The following is a 23016-nucleotide window of genomic DNA, read 5'->3' as shown; positions in this document are numbered from 1 at the left end:
GTTCCCCTTTTCCCTTAGACCCTCAATCTCAGAATCAGCAGGTCCGTCCAGCTGGTCGACCTGATTCAGCTGTTTCTCCCTACTCCATACATGAGGCCTGTTTCAGCTGAACACTTGACTTTCACTTCCTCACACATTGTTGATGAGAGAGCTCAGACTGACTAGGCCTGATAGCACTGAGTCTGGTTACTTTTACTAAGTTTATGATCACAATAAACTTCTTTTCTTGTTTACACTTTGACTCAGGTGTGGCCATTTATATGTTAGTCATATATTACCTTAAAACTATTACAACATCTGGGGCCTAAACCTCGCCTACGTATGTCTTATGACACCAATTGTAATATTTTCAAGGCTTAATACTTTACTGTGGTTATAGTATTGTAAGGAATGATACTTTAATATTTTTACTAAGATTTTTCCCAACAATCTCTCTTCCTCTCTCCGTTGCTAAACGTCTCCATTAGCTTTCAGGTGTCCCATATTGTCCACATCCGATCTCTCACACACTTTAACCCTCGGTCTAATTAGCAGCGTTGTGTCCCATTGAGCCGACTGTCGGTCATCGAGCCGTAAACACTCACCGCAGCCTGATCACACGTTTGTCTGCTGCTTCACTATGGAAATGGAAAAGAAGATTCTAGCTGCATTAAACGGCACCACCGTCTCCACCTTCATCTTCATCACCATCATCTTCATCACCGTGTGCACCGTTGTCTGCATCGGCATCTTCCTCACAATCTTCATCATAGTCTTCACCATATCTTCATCACCATCTTCACCACATCTACTCCACTGTCTTGTTTTTGATTCTGAAGTTTTTTGGCTGAATGTGAATCACCGCTCTGTTATTTGTGTTTAAAAGAAAACCTTCAGGATGTTTTTAAACCCCAAATATGTTGTGTTGATAAATGAGTTAAGCTGAAGCCTGGATCATGTTGGAGTCGCCTCCATCTCTGCTCTCATCCATCAGGAGACAATTACCAAGCTGATGGATGTGTAAAGCAGCAGAGACCTTCGTGTGTCCAAGCCTCTTCACGCCGTCCTCAACAGAGACGATTGTGTTACAGTCTCACGCGTGATATTTCAGCCGCGTTTGGGGGAAAAACATCAGATCAGAGGAAGGAGAGCGGCAGCGAGGCCATGTGTTTATTTGAGCTGTCAATCATCCGTTCTTTTGCTTTCTTCAGAGTCTTCAGAGACGTGCTCCTGACCCCGGAGCGTGACCTGCTTACTTCTGCTCTTCTGATTCTGAGGCGATGTGGATTCGGAGCTTTCGCGCTGGAGAAAAATCAGGCGAGGAAGAAAAGAAAAAATACATTTCTTGTAAGAAAAGAGTTTTGTAATCAGCGACACGGAAGATAACAGTGTTTCACCATCTCATCAGCACCAGAGCTGGTTTTTTAAAATCCACACCAAGAAATTATGTTCTTAATTATCAGAAGTTTCAGAAGAATTTCCCAAAATCTATTTCACGGGCTGAACACAGACGCTAACACACCAGCTGGAATCTTTTTGACCAAACAAAATCCCACTTGTTTGTTTTATTTACACCATCCTTTATTTTTTATTCCAGACTCCAGAGTCATTTTCTTTTTCCTCCCTGTCAAACAGATTAGCATTAGAACCCAATAGAGTGGCTAGCATGGTGCTAGCAAAGCTGGACAACATTTTGCTAGCATCATTAGCTACGTATTGTTAAATAGCTACTGCAGACAAACTGTTCAGCCCAGTGCTGGTGTTTTGAATAAACGCTGTAGTGTGTCCAGTGTCTGAGTCGATAAGATCTCGTGCGTTCAGAAGTTTGTTTATATTTATAAAGTTCACAATAGGAGGCACGGTGGGTTAGCGGTTAGCACGTTCGCCTCACACCTCCAGGGTTGGGGGTTCGATTCCCGCCTCCACCTTGTGTGTGTGGAGTTTGCATGTTCTCCCCGTGCCTCGGGGGTTTCCTCCGGGTACTCCGGTTTCCTCCCCCGGTCCAAAGACATGCATGGTAGGTTGATTGGCATCTCTGGAAAATTTGTCCGTAGTGTGTGAGTGAATGAGAGTGTGTGTGTGTGTGCCCTGTGATGGGTTGGCACTCCGTCCAGGGTGTATCCTGCCTTGATGCCCGATGACGCCTGAGATAGACACAGGCTCCCCGTGACCCGAGGTAGTTCGGATAAGTGGTAGGAAATGAGTGAGTGAGAGAGTGAAGTTCACAACAAGAAAAGTTTTTTAAGAAGTCGTCGTCCCTGCAGAACGAAGCACATCCTCCATCTTTGCCTGACCTTTTAGCGTGAAGGAACTTTTTAACGCTACCCCCCCCCCCTTTAAATGTTAATGCGGCATGACTCGGGTGTGAGGCGAGGAGGACTGTGTAGCGCTGTGTAATTAGAACAAAACGAAGGGACGACGTTTAAAAAGCCTAAGAACGGCACATCGTATTGCTCGACTGTAATCCTATTAAAAAACGGGCTGTTAAATATTACAAGGACGCTGAAGAGATGCGGCGCTGCCACGCCTGTCCGAGTGACGGCTTTTTAAAGACTTGCTCTCAGTGCTGAGGCTTGAGGATGAAATCTCAGACATCCCACATTTAACAAGTCTATCAAAATGAAAAGAAGAAGAAGAAGAAGGAGCAGGGTGATCGTGAACAGACTGAGAGTGGAAGTGTGGGTGTGACAAACTGTTACACAACTATTAACACAAAATCACACAAAATGCAGGAAATTGCCACTAAAATTTATTTACTTATTTATTAATTATTTATATTCAAATCTCTGACTGTTGCAACAGAAAGGTTTACAATTTTTAACGATTAACACCAATTGACAAACACTTTATATTTGAATAGACTGGTTTTTTTTTAACTGAAAATAGATTCATTATATATTTTATTTACATTTTATTGTATTATATATTTTATCCTAATGTGAAATAGACAGTCATGTGGCCTCCACGCTGTCATGTGGCCTCCACCCTGTCATGTGACCGCCACCCTGTCATGTGATAAACTAACAGCAGTATTGTGTGTGTTGAATATCAACTATCATGTTAAGCTCTGCCTTTATGCCTTTATCTACACTCTCTCTCTCTCTCTCTCTCTCTCTCTCTCTCTCTCTCTCTCTCTCTCTCTCTCTCTCTCTCTCTCTCTCTCTCTCTCTCTCTCTCTCTCTCTCTCTCTCTCTCTCTCTCTCTCTCTCTCTCTCTCTGACTCTCACTCTCTAACTCTCTCTCTCGTCATGATGAAGTGAGTGATTTATTACAGCACTCTGGGTTGTTGGCCCCGCCCACTTCCTCCTCCGATGGACAGTATTGATGTGTAATTACTTTAGAAGATGAATGTGTCCTACCATGTCAGCTTGGACCTGCAGCTCAATCACAGGCCTTGTTCCTCTGATGTCCACACACACACACACACACACATACACACACATACACACACGTTAAACTATCAGTGACATTGTACCTTTCTCAGGTTCTTACAGCTTCAATCTATCAACACATGTACCCTTTAATTACACCTTTAATCACACCCTTAAATTAAACACTTACCTTTTAATCAAACCTTTAACCACACCCTTACCCTTTAGTCACACCTTTAACCACACCCTTACCCTTTAGTCACACCCTTACCCTTTAACCACACCCTTACCCTTTAGTCACACCCTTTAACCACACCCTTACCCTTTAGTCACACCTTTAATCACACCCTTACCCTTTAATCACACCCTTACCCTTTAACCACACCCTTACCCTTTAATCACACCCTTACCCTTTAACCACACCCTTACCTATTTAATCACACCCTTTAACCACACCCTTACCCTTTAACCACACGCTTTAATCACACCCTTACCCTTTAGTCACACCTTTAACCACACCCTTACCCTTTAATCACACCCTTACCCTTTAATCACACCCTTACCCTTTAACCACACCCTTACCCTTTAATCACACCCTTACCCTTTAATCACACCCTTACCCTTTAACCACACCCTTACCCTTTAGTCACACCTTTAATCACACCCTTACCCTTTAATCACACCCTTACCCTTTAATCACACCCTTACCCTTTAACCACACCCTTACCCTTTAATCACACCATTACCCTTTAACCACACCCTTACCTATTTAATCACACCCTTTAACCACACCCTTACCCTTTAACCACACCCTTTAATCACACCCTTACCCTTTAGTCACACCTTTAACCACACCCTTACCCTTTAATCACACCCTTACCCTTTAATCACACCCTTACCCTTTAACCACACCCTTACCCTTTAATCACACCCTTTAACCACACCCTTACCCTTTAATCACACCCTTACCCTTTAACCACACCCTTTAATCACACCCTTACCCTTTAATCACACCCTTTAATCACACCCTTACCCTTTAACCACACACTTATTCTTTAATCACACCCTTACCCTTTAATCACACCCTTACTCTTTAACCACACCCTTACTCTTTAATCACACACTTACCCTTTAATCACACCTCTACCCTTTAATCACACCCTTACCCTTTAACCACACCCTTACAATTTTAACCACACCCTTACACTTTAATCACACCCTTACCCTTTAATCACACCCTTTAACCACACCCTTACCCTTTAATCACACCCTTACCCTTTAATCACACCCTTACTCTTTAATCACACCCTTACCCTTTAATCACACCCTTACCCTTTAATCACACCCTTACTCTTTAATCACACCCTTACCCGTTAACCACACCCTTACCCTTTAATCACACCCTTACTCTTTAATCACACCCTTTAACCACACACTTATTCTTTAATCACACCCTTACCCTTTAATCACACCCTTACTCTTTAACCACACCCTTACTCTTTAATCACACCCTTACCCTTTAATCACACCCCTACCCTTTAAAGACACCCTTACCCTTTAATCACACCCCTACCCTTTAATCACACCCTTACCCTTTAACAACACCCTTACCCTTTAATCACACCCTTACCCTTTAACCACACCCTTACAATTTTAACCACACCCTTACACTTTAATCACGCCCTTACCCTTTAATCACACCCTTACCCTTTAATCACACTCTTACAATTTTAACCACACCCTTACCCCTTAATCACACCCTTACCCTTTAATCACACCCTTACAATTTTAACCACACCCTTACCCTTTAACCACACCCTTATTCTTTAATCACACCCTTACCCTTTAATCACACCCTTACTCTTTAACCACACCCTTACTCTTTAATCACACCCTTATCCTTTAATCACACCCTTTAATCACACCCTTACCCTTTAACCAGACCCTTACCCTTTAATCACACCCTTTAATCACACCCTTACCCTTTAATCACACCCTCTTTAATCACACCCTTACCCTTTAACCACACCCTTACCCTTTAATCACACCCTTTAACCACACCCTTACCCTTTAATCACACCCTTTAATCACACTCTTTCCCTTAATCAATCACACCCTTACCCTTTAATCACACCCTTTAACCACACCCTTACCCTTTAACCACACCCTTACCCTTTAATCACACCCTTTAATCACACCCTTACCCTTTAACCACACCCTTACCCTTTAATCACACCCTTTAACCACACCCTTACCCTTTAATCACCTTTATACACACGCTTACCCTTTAATCACACCTTTAATCACACCCTTTAATCACACTCTTACCCTTTAATCACACCTTTATACACACTCTTTCCCTTTAATCACACCCTTACCCTTTAATCACACCTTTATACACACTCTTACCCTTTAATCACACCTTTAATCACACCTTTAATCACACCTTTAATCACACCCTTACCCTTTAACCACACCCTTACCCTTTAATCACACCCTTACCCTTTAATCACACCCTTACTCTTTAACCACACCCTTACTCTTTAATCACACCCTTATCCTTTAATCACACCCTTTAATCACACCCTTACCCTTTAACCACACCCTTACCCTTTAATCACACCCTTTAATCACACCCTTACCCTTTAATCACCTTTATACACACGCTTACCCTTTAATCACACCTTTAATCACACCCTTTAATCACACTCTTACCCTTTAATCACACCTTTATACACACTCTTTCCCTTTAATCACACCCTTACCCTTTAATCACACCCTTACCCTTTAATCACACCCTTACCCTTTAACCACACCCTTACCCTTTAATCACACTCTTACCCTTTAATCACACCTTTATACACACTCTTACCATTTAATCACACCTTTAATCACACCTTTAATCACACCCTTTAATCACACCCTTTAATCACACCTTTAATCACACCTTTAATCACACCTTTAATCACACCCTTTAATCACACCCTTTAATCACACCCTTTAATTTGACCATGCCCTTGAATGAATCCAATAAAATATTGGAAACTTGAGGCAGTTTTTTAGGAGCATTTCAGATCAAATTTCAGTTTTTGGTCACGTTTTTGCATCTAATCTGATGGATTATTGATGTACTTTTATATCACTCAATATCACTTATATCACTCTATAAACACTCAAAGAGTATTAAGCAGTCATAAAGAGTATTAAATAGTTATAAAGAGTAATAAACGGTTATAAAGGGTGTTAAACTGTGGTAAACAAACAGTATTAATCAGAAGGAACTTATGAAGTAATAATCAGTAATAATCAGTAATAATCAGTAATAATCAGCCCGTGCAGCAGAAACTTGTTTGATATTTACTTGTTGTTTGATAAGTAAAGTTTCTCCACCAGCAGGGCGGCGCCGTCTACATGCCAGAGTTCAGCTCCTTATGACTTTTATAACGAAAAGAATCGTGCTTCAGAAGGCAGCTAAATGAAGATTAGAGTTTGGATGCTCTGAATGTGTTAATATGGAGATTAGGATGATGTCGGAGCAGTGAGATCGGGTCTGACAGCACACACACACACACACACACACACACACACATCTTATTGGGTCTCTGTGTTCATGTGTTAGTGCAGGTCTGTTCATTCAGAATGAGCTCTGTCTGGAGGCTGTGCAGCTGGTACACACACACACACACACACACACACACTGTTTGCTCTCTCACCCTCTGTGCTCTTTGTGAATGAACAGTAATTAGCAAACAGATTGACTCTCACCACTGCAGTGAAGGGATGAACCCAACCCCCCCCCCCCCCCCCAACCCCCCCCCAAACACACACACACACACATAGACACACACACATTGGAGCCTGTAGCACAACAGTTTACCCTTCATTAAAGCCCGCCCTGGAAACACAGACTGACCAATCATAGTCTAGCGATGGTAACTAAGTGATGACATCACCAACACGCTCTTAGGATTTATTTTAAATAACATCGAGAGGAAGAATCTAATTTCTGTTGCTATGGCAACTTTGGTGCGACGGACACAGAGTCTCGTATCAGCTGGCATTCCGCACAGAGTTTGGAAGTTGTGAGACTGTGGACGATCGCTATGAGCTTCTCGTCCTCACTGTTGCCATGGTAACAACCCGCGAAGCTGACGGGAGATGTCATTATCGCGGTGTCTGCTGCTGCTGAGGAGTCGCTCCGTTGGAAAGGAGGAATCCTTCATTCTGATCAGACTCTCCGGGTGTTTGATGGTCGGGCTGATTGCATTTGTTGCCACAGAGATGATAAAAGACCGCCCCCTACGGTGACACCCTGGTGAGCGATGGGCGATAATCATCGATCATCAGCAACCCGTGATTTTAGCGTTAACAGATTAATAAAACCCAGAAAGCGACCGTCTGGTTCCTCTACCCTTGTGTGTGTGTGTGTGTGTGTGTGTGTGTGTGTGTGTGTTGCCATCCCTCTAACTATTTAAAAGCAGCATTGTTTCCATGGCAATGTGTAAATTATGGAGATTTTTTTTGTCATTATTTTTTTCACACCCATTATTTTGTTACTGTTTCATGTCACACTTGTTTTTTCTTTCCTGCTTCGTTAGTAAGTTTCATCAACTTACATTCGCATGCTCGTGAAATGGAGCACTGCATGCTGGGAAACGACGCATGCAACCAAAGACTGGCATGTCACTCCTAACTCACAGTGTTCATTTCCACTGTGTCTTAACAGCCAACACTTGTTACACAACATGTTGCAGGATGAATGTTCCTCCATAGGCCCTAGGTAGGGAGCCTCTTTGAGCAGCACTAACACTGGGATAAGTGCTCACTTCCACTCAAGCATTAATGAGGGCTTTTAGGGTTTATTCTCTGTAGAACAGGTGTGTAGGTGAACATCACCACCACAGCCCAAATTGTGAGCGTGAGAAGGTAGAAATCACTCAGGAGGACAAGTGTCGTTCTGATGAAGAAGCCTCTCGATGCTACACACTCCTCCTCTCAAGCCTCGAGTGCACACTCCTGTGAGGTACGAAGGTGAGACACATCCGAGTCGTGACAGGGAGCTGATGAGCGGGAAGAAGGAGTGGAGCGAGGGAAGAAGGGAAGAAGATCCGGAGAGGAGGATGGAGATTCAAGACCTTTCATTACACAGAGTAGGGCACATCCAGCTCAATGATAAAAGAAAGAAATCTAGATCTTAGGAGCAGAGTATTTGGAAGTTTACAACTACACCCCAAATGCACACACACACACACACACACACACACACACACACACACACACAGACATATATGCAGTGCATAGACATCTGTACTTTTAATGCTTTCTCAACTGTACACTGGACATTAACTAGCTTTAGACACGCCCACATTCTCACTATGGCCTTCAAGCCCCGCCCACTCAGCACTGCTCTAAAGATCCCTGCATACAACGATACAAAATACCCTTCAATTATTAGCGTATTATTATTTATTATTGTATTATTATTATTGTAGCATTATAGTATTATTATTATTTTTAATAAATATGATTCAAATTATTATTATTATTGTAGCATTTTTATCAATTTAAATCAGCTTACACAAGCTTTAGCCCCGCCCACTTTCTTTTACATTCTGGAAAAAAAACTTCCTACAAACAGAAGCAAACAGTCGTGTTTTGTAGTTTTATTTCTTTTTAAATGTTCATAAGGAAAATTGTGAAGCGATGCCCAAGCTGGCTGTTGATCCTGATCCCTGTAAGTCGTGTGCACATGTCGCTTTAATCCTTTAATTCTTTCATTATTCCACTTTAATTACCCAACTTTCAAGGCAGCGTCTACTTTCATGTCATGTTATTTTTGGGGTACGTTGCTCTGAATAAGCACTGTTTGTGTGTGTGTGTGTGTGTGTGTGTGTGTGTGTGTGTGTGTGTGTGTGTCTGTGTGAGGCGATAGGGGGTCAGAGCAGAAATGCATATGTATAAGGTCTGACTGCAGGCTGTTAGCGATGGACAAGTCTCTGGCCTTAATTGTGCCTCATGAATATGCAAACATAATGACCTTTCATCACACAACACACACACACACACACACACACGGAGCTCCATCTCTTCTCTACTTTACAGGTGCATTAGAATCATTTCAGATGAATTAAAACAAATTCTTGCCCGATCTTAAACACACTTTATCGCTAATTGAGGCGAGCCTCGTCACAACGCTGATCGTTTCCATAGTAACAGCTCACAGGATTGTGTACGGGAGACACTTCACAGACAATAAAAGGTTTCGAGGCAGAAGGAGGCGTGGCTTGTTACTGTGAAGGAGGTATGGCTTGATTCTGTAGAGGAGGCGTGGCCTGATTCTGCGAAGGAGGCTTGACTTGATTCTGTGAAGGAGGCGTGGCTTGATTCTGTGAAGGAGGTGTGGCTTGTTACTGTGAAGGAGGTGTGGCTTGTTACTGTGAAGGAAGCGTGGCCTATGTGTACATCTAAATGAAATAACAAATGACCCGAAAATCAAAAACATGTGTGTGTGTGTTTGTGTGTGTTTGTGTGTGTGATTGTGTGTGTGTGTGTAAAATTTTTTAACTCTTTATCTTATCCTTTCTTTCCTGTCTCGCTCTCCATCTCTCTCTCTTTATATTTTCTCTCTCCATGCCTCTTTTTTGACTCTCTCTCTCCATTTTGTTTTTCTCATTCACTCATCTCTTTTCCTTCTTTGTTCCTTTTCTTTTTTCATTCTTTCTCTCTCTCTCTCTCTCTCTCTCTCTCTCTCTCTCTCTCTTTGTTCATCCATCTTTATTCTCTCCATTCCTTAATTCTCTTTTTTCATTGTCTCTATTTTCTTCTCTGTTTCTTTCCTTCTTTCACAATGTGTGTCTCACATCTTCTTCTCTTCACTTCTATTATTTTTTTCACAATTTTTCTCTTGCTCATATCTGTTTCTCTTCTGTCCTTTTTCATCTCTCTTCCCCCGTTATTATTTTCTCTCTTTCTCTCTCTCTCTCTCTCTCTCTCTCTCTCTCTGCAGGAAGCTGACGGAGCTCAGTGAGGACGATGTGGATGGTGCAGTAACGTCAGCATGAAGCTCTTCAGTGTTCTGCGTCAGGCATCTCTCGTGCACCGCTAGGCCCCTCCACACACACACACACACAGACACAGACACACACACACACACACACACACACATACACACAGTATATCCAGCCCCTCCCCTTTTCCCACAGTCACCCTTTACATTTTTGATCCCCTTGAGACAGTAGGTACCTTCTTCCTTCCCCCCGTCACCCCCGGCCATGTCTCTACCCTGTGACGGTGGACGCCGGCGTCCATTTTCCCGTCCACATCATAAATGGGACGCGTGCTTGGTATGGTTGTTAGGACTGGCGCTGCGGTTGGCGCTCTCTTCGTGCCAGCGCTCGGATTACAGCGCCTCCAAACACCCCATCATTTCCACCAGTTTTGGGAAGATCCGCGGCATCCGGAAGGAGCTGAACAACGAGATCCTCGGCCCCGTGGAACAGTTTCTCGGCGTTCCGTATGCCACTCCACCCGTCGGTGACCGGCGCTTCCAGCCCCCTGAAGCGCCTGGAGCTTGGCATGATATACGGAACGCCACACGGTTCCCACCGGCGTGTCCGCAGAACGTCCACGGAGCGCTGCCTGAAATCATGATGCCTGTGTGGTTCACAGAGAACCTGGATGCTGCCGCTGCGTACCTGCAGGATCAGAGTGAGGACTGTCTCTACCTCAACATCTATGTCCCTACAGAGGACGGTGAGACACCACACACACATACACATTTACAAAACAAACACAAAGTCACACACACACACATACACATTAACAAAACAAACACAAAGTCACACACACATACACACATACATTTACAAAACAAACACAAAGTCACATACACACACAATCACACACACATTCACTCACTCTCACACAGTCACACACACACACAGTCGCACACAAACACAAAGTCACACACACAGTCACACACACACACACACACACAGTCACACACACACACAATCACACACACACTCACTAACTCACTCACTCACACACAGTCACACACACACACACAGTCACACACACACACAGTAACATACACACAGTCACACACAAACACAAAGTCACACACACACACAATCACACACACACTCACTAACTCACTCACTCACACACAGTCACACACACACACAGTCACACACACACTCACTAACTCACTCACTCACTCATTTTCTACCGCTTATCTGAACTACCTCGGGTCACGGGGACACACACACACAGTCACACACAAACACAAAGTCACACACACACAGTCACACACACTCACTGACTCACTCACTCACACACACACAAAGTCACACTCACACACACAGTCACACACACACACACTCACACACTCAGTCACACACACACATTCACACACACACATTCACACACACACACAAAGTCACACACACACACACAGTCTCACACACACACTCACTCACTCAGTCACACACACATTCACACACACACACACAGGCATGAACCTGTTACTCTGTTGTCAGTGTTAGCAATGTTTGAGTGTTGGTTTGTTTTGTTTTGTGTGTTTGTGTGTTTCTTGGCTCTTCCTCTCAGAACTTTATTGGCACTAAACTTCCAGATTTTCTCTTTAACCATCCTTCCTTTTCTCTCCCCTTCCTTCTTCCACATCATCCTCTTCCTCCACTTTCATGTCCTCATTAAATAAAAAACACTGTTCCTTATCATCCTTCTTATTCTGTTATCTTCCTCTTCATCTTTTTCTAATAATATATTTATATAATTTTGATAATATTGAGAAGATTATTTTTTACTCCTTATCTCTTCTTCCTTCTCTTTCATGTTCTCATTATCAGACTCAGCTTGACCTTTTTTCTTCCTTTCCAGTCATTTTCTCCTCCTCTGCTTTATCGTCCACTTAACTCTGAATGGTTCTCTGTAGAACCATATTCAGAGTGAAGAACCTATGAGGAACCCAAGAAGAGCCCAAGAAGAAGTCTTTTTTCTGTATGTGTGTGAATTAATTGGATTATCTTCAAATTATTTTCTTCTTTCTTTTTTTAATCGCTAGAACCTGTCAGGACCTATAGCTTCTTTCTGCTTAGTAATTTGGTAGAAAACGGGTTCTTTCATGGTTCTTTATGGGTTTATTAGATAATCAAAAGTTCTTATACTTCTCAAAGGGTTGTACTTGGACCAAGAGAGGTTCTTTAAGGGTCCATGATGAAATACTCCATATACTTCCAAATACTGGAATTCTTTCTGATGATGAAACACTCAATTGAAGGGTTCTGCAAAGAACCTTTACATCATTAATCATGGGTTCTTATGGTGCTAGGAAGGTTCTCTTATTGTGCAAATCTTTCTGATTGCAAAACCCTTTGATGTCAAGTTCTACATAGAACATTTAAGAATGTTACAGACACGTTACAGACACGTTACAGACACGTTACAGACATGTTACAGACATGTTATAGACACGTTACAGACATGTCACAGACACGATATGAACATGTTACAGACACGTTACAGACACGTTACAGACATGTTACAGACACGTTACAGACACGTTACAGACATGTTACAGACACGTAACAGACATGTTATAGACGTGTTGCAGACACGTTACAGACATGTTATAGACACGTTACAGACACATTACAGACATGTAACAGACACGTTACAGACACGTCACAAACATATCACAAACACATTACACATACATTACAAACACAGCACAGATACGTTATGGACATGTTACAGACACATTACACATACATTACAAGCACATTACACATACGTTATGGACACATTACACATACATTACAAGCATGATGCAACCACATTACAGACACATTATAGACACACTATGGGAATGTTACGGACACGTTACAGACACGTTACAGACACGTTACAGACAAGTGACCATCTGATTCATTAAATATTAAGTCTATTTCTTTTTAAAGATTCGAGGCTGTAAACTGGCTGCTGGTCATAAGTCCATTCCTGAGCGAGGAGAATAAAAGGGCATCGTGTAAGGCGATAAAAAAAAAAAAAAAGAAGAAACTGCCGATGTGAAACAAATGAACAAACGCTGACTAATGAGCACACACACACACACACACACACACACACACACACACACACTTTTTTAATGTTATTTGCAAGGATGAATTGTGAAAAACAACACATCACATTGACCACTTGAGTCTGAAGAGGTGGGAATCCTTCTCCACCTCCTCACATACTTCTCGTTCTCCTCATCATCACCCCCCCCCCCTTTTCTGCACTGCAGTCGTCCCTCCGTTTTTAATTTCTCCCCTAAGGAGGAAGTCTCAGGGGACGACACGCTGGCTGCAGTAAATGAGGAGTTTTGCACAGTAATGGCTCCCCGGGCTGATCTTCTCATTCTTTGGCAAATCAAATGTGTGTGTGTGTGTGTGTGTGTGTGTGTGTGTGTGTAAACGTTGGAGGAGAATCAGTCACCAGATCTCTGGAGACAAGTCTGTCATCAGAGAGACGAGAGCACTTCGCTGCTCACACCAAAAACTCAGGAGATTGCCAAAGACTGATAGCATAGCGCTTAGCCACTCAGGGTCCTGATGTGTGTGTGTGTGTGTGTGTGTGTGTGTTCATCCTTCCTGATTAATCATCACTTAGTTTGTAGACCTACATTCAGTATTATTGAGAAATTTGTAACACATCAGTGTTAGCGTTAGCATTCTGTGTTTGTTTACTGACCTCATGAGTTTTCTTCAGCTGCTAGTTTAATGATCTTTTTCCCCTCAGAGGTGATGCCAGTGTTTACACTTTGGTTCACTGGACGCTAATCTCATCACACTAACTAGCTATCTAGCTAATATTTTAGCTGCCTTATAACGATTCTGAGGGGAAATAATGATCTAGCTAGCTAATGTCGATCAGTTAATTCTCTCTAAAAATCACACGACATTTAAACAGTTGTCGGTCATCTTTCATCCATTTCTCTTCCTTATCTCTTTTCTTTGTCTTCATTTTTTTCTCTACGTTTTTTGTTTTTAACTTCCTCTTCTTCCTTTACTTCTTTTTATCCTCTTCCTCTCTGCTGCCATTTCTTAATATCTAGCCACTTTTATAGACATTAAATCTTCTGCTTTTTCTATCTTTTCCTCTTCTCCTCCACACCGCAGTCAAGCCTCTGCTTTTCATTCCGCTAAGGAACGAGACTCGGCGCCGCAGGACACGAAGGAGTTTGCGCTGGACGGAGATACCGTGTGTTTTTCTCAGCCGCGTTTCTGAAACAAAACATTTATTTGGGTCCATATGTTCTTCCACTCCGTTCTTGGCTGTGTTCCAAATTGATCTTCTTTTCCTTCAGACAGAAAAATGTCGAAGCCTCTCCATCGAAATCTGACTCGCAGGGGTGTAATATAAATGTAGATTTGCTTGATAATTGTGTGTGTGTGTGTGTGTGTGTGTGTTTAGAGGCTGATTATAAATAAGAACCAGAGCAGTCCGTTGACTCAGCAGAAGAAACGTCACACCGTTTTCCTTTTGAGAGAACAAATTCTATTTCCGCAGCTCGTAATGAGATCAGCTTTCTTTTATTTTATTTGCAGAGAGTAAAGGTGTGTATCAGGTACAAACCACACACTCATCCCCGCCAGTGTTCAGGTATCACGGACGCCTGCACTCCCTTTGATCTCTGAACACGGAGCCTGCACGTCTGGTTAGGATTCTTACTTACACAAACGTGAGGAAGGACGAATTTTCAGGCACCAGGAGGAAAAAGAAATCATGTTAATATTCACGTAAACAACATCGAGCACAAGAACACGTGATGTAGCATCGTTCTGGATCTTGTGTCTGCTGTTTGTCAGTAGCATGAGAAAGCTTGTCACATGCTAAGGTACCTCACATGCTAACTACTTATTAGCAGATTAGCTAGCTAATGACTTTGCTACACAAAACAGATTCCAGTCAGAGCTCTGACATTAAAGGGGAAAACCCAATGCTCCTGGAGCAGCTGGCTTGGTCTTGTGATCGGAGACGAGTCTGAGAGCGCCGGTGTGTGAGTGCCGCTATTAAACCTCTCACTTTGTGATCGATACTAAATGACTTACGGTGCTGAGTGATGCCGGAATGTTCCTTCAGCACCACATGGATTTTCTGCACTCTGATGTGACTTTGTAATAAACCCCAGCATCCTGTTCGGCTCAGACGCTCCAGAACAACATTTTCTGTTAGTGTTTAATGCTGATACATACTGTGCTGCATTCCGATGGGGAATGTTGGCGTTTTCTGGTGTTTGATATTGAGTCCTTTTTTGTGGTGAATGTTGGAGGTTTGTGGTGTTTAGTGAGAATGTTGGAGGTTTGTTGTGTTTTGGTGGTCTGTGATTGGAGGTTTGTTGTGTTTTGTGGTAAATGATGAAGGTTTGTTGTGTTTGGTGGTAAATGTTGGAGGTTTGTGGTGTTTTGGTGGTAAATGTTGGAGGTTTGTGGTGTTTTGGTGGTAAATGTTGGAGGTTTGTTGAGTTTAATGGTAAATGTTGAAGGTTTGTTGTGTTTGGTGGTAAATGATGGAGGTTTGTAGTGTTTTGGTGGTAAATGTTGAAGGTTTCTGGTGTTTTGGTGGTAAATGTTAGAGGTTTGTTGAGTTTAATGGTAAATGTTGAAGGTTTGTTGTGTTTGGTGGTAAATGTTGAAGGTTTGTGGTGTTTTGGTGGTAAATGTTGGAGGTTTGTGGTGTTTTGGTGGTAAATGTTTTAGGTTTGTGGTGTTTTTGTGGTAAATGTTGGAGGTTTGTTGAGTTTAATGGTAAATGTTGAAGGTTTGTTGTGTTTGGTGGTAAATATTGAAGGTTTGTGGTGTTTTGGTGGTAAATGTTGGAGGTTTGTGGTGTTTTGGTGGTAAATGTTGGAGGTTTGTTGAGTTTAATGGTAAATGTTGAAGGTTTGTTGTGTTTGGTGGTAAATGTTGAAGGTTTGTGGTGTTTTGGTGGTAAATGTTGGAGGTTTGTGGTGTTTTGTGGTAAATGTTGGAGGTTTGTGGTGTTTTGGTGGTAAATGTTGGAGGTTTGTGGTGTTTTGGTGGTAAATGTTGTTTTGGTGGTAAATATTGAAGGTTTGTGGGGTTTGGTGGTAAATGTTGGAGGTTTGTGGTGTTTTGGTGGCGAATGATGGAGGTTTGTTGTGTTTGGTGGTAAATGTTGGCGGTTTGTGGTGTATTGGTGATGAATGATGGAGGTTTGTTGAGTTTAATGGTAAATGTTGAAGGTTTGTGGTGTTTTGGTGGTAAATGTTGGAGGTTTGTTGTGTTTGGTGGTAAATGTTGGAGGTTTGTGGTGTTTTGGTGATGAATGTTGGAGGTTTGTGGTGTTTTGGTGATGAATGATGGAGGTTTGTGGTGTTTTGGTGGTAAATGTTGGAGGTTTGTGGTGTTTTAGTCGTAAATGTTGAAGGTTTGTGGTGTTTTGGTGGTAAATATTGAAGGTTTGTGGGGTTTTGGTGGTAAATGTTGGAGGTTTGTGGTGTTTTGGTGGTAAATGTTGTTTTGGTGGTAAATATTGAAGGTTTGTGGGGTTTTGGTGGAAAATGTTGGAGGTTTGTGGTGTTTTGGTGGCGAATGATGGAGGTTTGTTGTGTTTGGTGGTAAATGTTGGCGGTTTGTGGTGTTTTGGTGGTAAATGTTGGAGGTTTGTGGTGTTTTGGTGATGAATGATGGAGGTTTGTTGAGTTTAATGGTAAATGTTGAAGTTTTGTGGTGTTTGGTAGTGAATGATGGAGGTTTGTGGTGTTTTGGTGGTAAATGTTGGAGGTTTGTGGTGTTTTGTGGTAAATGTTGGAGGTTTGTGGTGTTTTGGTGATGAATGATGGAGGTTTGTTGTGTTGTTATGTTAAGGTTGAGTTTTTATGAGATTGAAGTATAATCTTGTAATTTTGTGATTTGGAGGTGAATGAGGTGTTGAAGGTGATCGTCACTGTGAATCTTGATGTTGATGGTGAATGTTGGTGTTTGTCTTGAACAGTAAATGTTGGTACTTGTCAGTGTTTGCTGTTAGCTGTTAGTTGGATAATAAAGGTGATATTTTGTATTTAACATTGAATTTGGGTGTTTTATGGAACCCATTGCATCAGATAATAGATATGATGCCCTAGATGCTGCTGACACTGTGTTTGAAGAAGACTAAACTCTGTGTGTGTGTGTGTGTGTGTGTGTGTGTGTGTGTGTGTGTGTGTGTGTGTCTTTGGAAAGAGGGCAGGAATCAAATGTGTTTGTATTTGTGTTTGTTCAGCGTAAGTGTTTTCTAAGCCTAAATTCCTGGTGGCGTATCAGCTATCAGTAATATCGACATGTTTGGATATCAGTATCACCGTTCTAGTATCCAGTCTGAGATCAAACACAAAGAACACACACACACACACACACACACACACACATTTCTATATAAACACTTTTTTACCATCCAAATGCATTCACACACCTGAATTTGGCAGCTCCTCAGCTGCATGTCTGTTCCTGCAGGCTCGCCGCTCCTCCATTCAAATTCCCTTTAAACAAAAGCACGACTGACCCTCGGTTACAATGAGGACTTGGAAGTCTGCCAACACACACACACAGACACACACACTTTCCTTCCTTGATCTTGTTTTCATCCTTAGCCGAGGTCTGCACTTGTTAATTCCTATGATTGCTAAAATTGTTTACTTTATTAAAAACATATTTCACATACAGAGAGAGAGAGAGAGATGGAAAATAGAGGGGGATAGAGGGATGAAAAGAGGCATTGTAAAATGTAGAGGCATCCTGTAAAAGAAATAGGAGAGAAAGATAGGAAGGGATGGAGAGGGGGAGGATATGGAATACAAATGGAAAAGGAGTGGGATGGAGAAACAGAGATAGAAAGCGAAATGAGAGATAAAATAAGAGACAGGGGAAGACAGATGGAGAAATAACCATAATGAGCGAGAGAGAGAGAGATTAAAGTGAAGAGCATTTCCACTTAAAAGGTGAACAGAAATAAAAAGGTAAATAGAGTCAGATTTCTAATTAAATAAAAAAAATTAAATAAAAATACAAACATTTGCTAACTTCATTTATTGTAGTAACCTGGACCTTATATCAGCATGTAAAGGCTACATAATGTACATAAGGAGAAATTCAGCCCATAAAGAATATTAAAACACTGTGAGAATGTCATCTTGATTGCCCCTGTGGTAGAATAAAACATAAGGAATTGCCCTGTTCTCCAGATCATTTAGCATCTCACTGTAATTGGAGCCAATTGACATGTTTTTGGGAGGAAACTGGAAAACCTGGAGGAAACCCACACAGACACGTGATGAAAACTAGAGGCACAGGCAGTCAGACGAGCTCAGGATGGAATCTGAGGAAACCTCGAGCTGTGAGGCAACAACGATACCCCACTGCGCCTCCCTCCTTGAATAAAACTAGTGTTTATTAGATCATTTCCCCACACGGTACAGCAGAAAGTATCACCACCCCACAGCTTCACGGTTCCCACTTATATTCACCATGTGTCTGTGTGGCTTTCCTCCAGGTTCCTCAGCTTACTCTCACATCCCAAAACATGCTTGAGGATGGATGAGTTTAAATTTCCACTAGGTGTGAATGAGCGTCCCTTCCAGGGTGTGTTCCCACCTCACTCCCTGTATTCCCAGGATAAACTCTCACCATGACCTCCACCAGTATAAAGAACTTACTGCAGATATGACCTTTGGTGACCCCATGGACCATGACCTTAATTCTTTCACCAAATTCCTGGGAATATCGATGAGCGTCTGTTTGGGACGCGACCACGTAAAATGTCGCAGCTCATCAACCAGAAAGAAAAAAACTATTACTTTTAGAGAATATCATTTATGCTAATATGTTTTGCGTTAAATGCAAACACACCCCGTCGTAAAGGAAAATCTTTTTTTCCCCACAGAGTACTAAATACATGCCCATACACACTCTGTTACGCTGATGGAGAACTCCATTTAAAGCAATTAAAGTGCACTCTAACACACTGCTAAAGTGCTGATGTGGTCAGCGCTTAATCTATACCTATCCATCTATATCTCTCTTGCTGTCTCTCTCTCTCTTACACACTCACACACACACACACACACACACACACACACGTGCGTATATTGTGATAGCGTCTAGTCGTCTCCCTCTGAGATATTTCCCAGAAGAAGTGTTTTGAGCTGGTGAATCGGACCTGCATTGATCACTTGCTGTTCTCTAAGTGCTGCTGAGAAAGTTTGCATTTGTGTGTGTGTGTGTGTGTGTGTGTCTGGTTGTGTGTTTGGTGTTTTGCTGTTAGATACCTTGCATGTGTTTGTACGGTGGTCTGCTGCTAGACACAGGAGTGTTTGTGAGCATGCTGTGGCCACTATGGCTCCAATTAAACAAAGCAGTGAAAGAGTGTGTGTGTGTGTGTGTGTGTGTGTGTGTGTGTGTGTGTCAGAAGGGTGATGAGTAAGCAAACACATTTGCTGTACCTTATGCTTGAAACTAAAGATAGCAGGCACACAGGTTTCAAAAGGTATCGAACAAACATATTTGTGTCCCTCATGATAAATACCATCTAAATGTACCTTCAAAGGTACAGGTGTAGGTCCAGGTTTGTGCTCTAAATAAAGGTACATGATGTATCTGTAGCTGTTGGACCATCAAGATTATCTACAGCATCTGAACAAAGCAGTGACTGAACTAATGACTGAAAGAGCAGAAAACAGTGACGCTCTCTAACTAGAGGGATCTACTTGAGGGATCATTACAGGGACCCAGTAGATGGATCATTAGTGGGACCCACTAGAGGGATCATCAGAGGTCTCCAATAAAGGGATTGTTAGAGGCATCCACTAGAGGGATTGTTATAGGGATAAACTAGAGAGATCCACTAGTGGGATTGTTAGAGGGATCCACTGGAGGGATCATTAGAGGCATCCACTAATGGGATTGTTAGAGGGATCATTGGAGGGATCCACTAGTGGGATTGTTAATAGGATCCACTGGAGGGATCATTAGAGGGATCCACTAATGGGATTGTTAGAGGGATCATTGGAGGGATCCACTAGTGGGATTGTTAAAAGGATCCACTAGTGGGATTGTTAAAAGGATCCACTAGTGGGATTGTTAAAGGGATCGTTGAAGGGATCCACTAGTGGGATTGTTAAAGGGATCCACTAGTGGGATTGTTGGAGGCATCCTCTAAAAAGATCATTAAATGGGTTGTTAGAGGGTTCTGAAATGCCCTGAAATGATCTTTCGAGGTACACTAATGTCTGAGTGTCAGTAGTACCTGAGAGTACCTACAGCATCTAAACAAGGTAGTAACTCAAGTACTCAGGTAGTAGTGCTCCAATTCAGCACTTTATTGCACCAGGACAGGTACTCATTTGGTAAACTCGAGTGTGAGTAGTACCTTTATCTTCTAGGTCATATAACTAGAGGTACAGATTCACCTTTGAGGGATCTGATCTTTCTTAAATATTTGTACCCCAAATTGTGAAAACCTAGGTAGTAATTGAGAAGGACTACATGGTGCAGACAGTGAAACCATGGCAACTGGCTGTAAACCAGCAGTAGGACATACAGTATATCCACTAGCAAGCAGCATACTGTGTGTGTGTGTTTTACATGGTCGGCCCTCTCAGCCCAGACAGTGATGGAGCATGTGTGGTCAGTAGAGGTCTGTGTGTGTGTGTGTGTGTGTGTTCCCTGCTGACAGGTAAACAGGATAAATAATGAAGCGGATCCCTATCTAACTGCCTCGCAGCAACACACACACAGATGCACACAGGTTACACCGATAGCTCCCGCTAATAGCTGGAGCACTTAGTGCTGAGTTAGACACAACCGATACACACTCGGACACTGATACACACAATATAGTGTTTTTTTCCCTCTTTATTTACCGTGACGATGTTCCCACACTCAGCCAGGTCCGTCTTCCTGTCAGGATGTAACGGAATACAAATACACCATTCGGGAATGAAGAGATCATTTGTTTCGAATCATGAGGGACTGTGAGCTCATGTGTACGTGAGAGCGTGGATAGTGTACAAATAAAAACCATACGGTCAGCTGTGTGTTGAAGAAGGATGTTTCTCTCTCCAGCTTCTCCTACATTCCCATCTGGGATTTTTCCAATGTTTCTGGGCATTACATAAAAAGGTTTAAGCCACGCCCACTTTGGTTTCAAATCCGAATACAGGCACAGATACAGTACGGAAGTGTCACTCAACATAATCCTGAACACTAAATGGTCAACACTTCCTCACTCTGTATTCTCCATGCATAGGATTTTGTACACAACCCAAAGTATGACTTAATGTGTTATTTTTCTCTCACATTTTAAGTTAACTAAGTAACAAAAGGTTTTATGTCATTTTCTCTTTCACAGACATAAAAAGTGTTCACACTCCTGGTTTCATTTGGGCTTCTTGTGTGTCTGGTGTCGAGTCTTCACATGTTTTAGTATAAAAGAAAAAGTCTAATCTACTCTCATGGGTTCAGATCTGTGATAAGAAACAGGCTCCAGGTACACGGTGCTCGGGTTCGGGTAATGTGTCGTGTGTGTGTGTGTGTGTGTGTGTGTGTGTGTGTGAGAGAGAGAGACAAAGACAGACACAGGACTGAGTGACATGAGGGATGCTGTATCGTTCTGTCTGATTTTTTTTTATTGTTGTTTATGAGTCTTTTTGTCATTAAAAACAACAGATTTTTGTCGTTTCTTGTTTTTCTTGTGTTTTTTCTTGTTTTTTTTTTTTTTTTAAAAATGAGACTCAATGAGACTCTTTTTGAATTTTCTCTTTTCTCTTCTTCCCCCCTGTGTGTGTGTGTGTGATTTTTTTTATTTTTTATTTTTATTTTTTATTTTTTTTTGTCTCAGGTCCGCTCACTAAAAAACCTGACGAGTCTGCGACGAACAGGCCGAGGGACGAAGGTATTTTTCCTGCATGTCTTTTTTTGGTCATTTTTTTCACCCACAAGCACACACACATATACACACACCTACACACACACACCTACACGCACATACAAGCACTATTTTTGGGGGGTGTAAATGTATCTGTTCTTTTGATTATCACAGCCTGAGCTGAGATTTTACAGTTTCTCTGAGACACACACAGACACACACACACACATACACGCACACACACATTGCTGTGCTCTGTAATTGCCGAGGTTTAAATAGAGACACATCTGGCTAATCCAATTGTCTCAGAACGATGGAAAGACAGAGATGAAGAGATGGAGAACGAGTGCAGCTCGAGTGCAGTGTGAAAATGAAGCAAAAATGAAGTTAGAGAAAATAATATTAGTAATAATATAATAAATGCAGTGAAGGAAGTTTATGATGAAATCAAATTCACAAGCTCTGAAGAAGAGAGAGAAATATTTAACGTTATTTTTAAAGCCTTTTATTAAAACTGTATGTTAGATTTTATGTTAGAAATGAAGGCATTCATGTTAAAAATATATATGACTATAAATAAATAAATATAAATGATAATTAAATCAATAAGTGATGGAACAGTACCACATTTAAGTCAGAGTCAGTCAGGATAAGATTCAGTATTAGTGTCAGTATCAGACTCAGAGTCAGTATTAATGTCTGTATCAGGGTCAGAGTCAGGATCAGATTTAGAGGCAGG

At 41.9% G+C, this 23016-nt stretch overlaps 1 protein-coding gene across 1 annotated transcript in view; it reads left to right on the top strand.

The window, feature by feature from the left end:
* Window positions 1-23016, top strand: part of nlgn2b (neuroligin 2b) — a 52650-nt gene that overhangs the window by 9313 nt on the left and 20321 nt on the right. Inside the window, exons 2-3 of the mRNA XM_060895298.1 lie at window positions 10357-11102; window positions 22251-22304. Of these exons, the coding sequence (XP_060751281.1) occupies window positions 10622-11102; window positions 22251-22304 (535 nt within the window). The 5' untranslated portion in view covers window positions 10357-10621. The remainder of the gene's footprint in view (window positions 1-10356; window positions 11103-22250; window positions 22305-23016) is intronic.

Source organism: Tachysurus vachellii, chromosome 20, assembly GCF_030014155.1.
Source record: "Tachysurus vachellii isolate PV-2020 chromosome 20, HZAU_Pvac_v1, whole genome shotgun sequence".
Taxonomy (NCBI): domain Eukaryota; kingdom Metazoa; phylum Chordata; class Actinopteri; order Siluriformes; family Bagridae; genus Tachysurus; species Tachysurus vachellii.
Note: the sequence above shows the minus strand (reverse complement) of the source record. Positions and strands in the feature narration are given on the sequence as shown.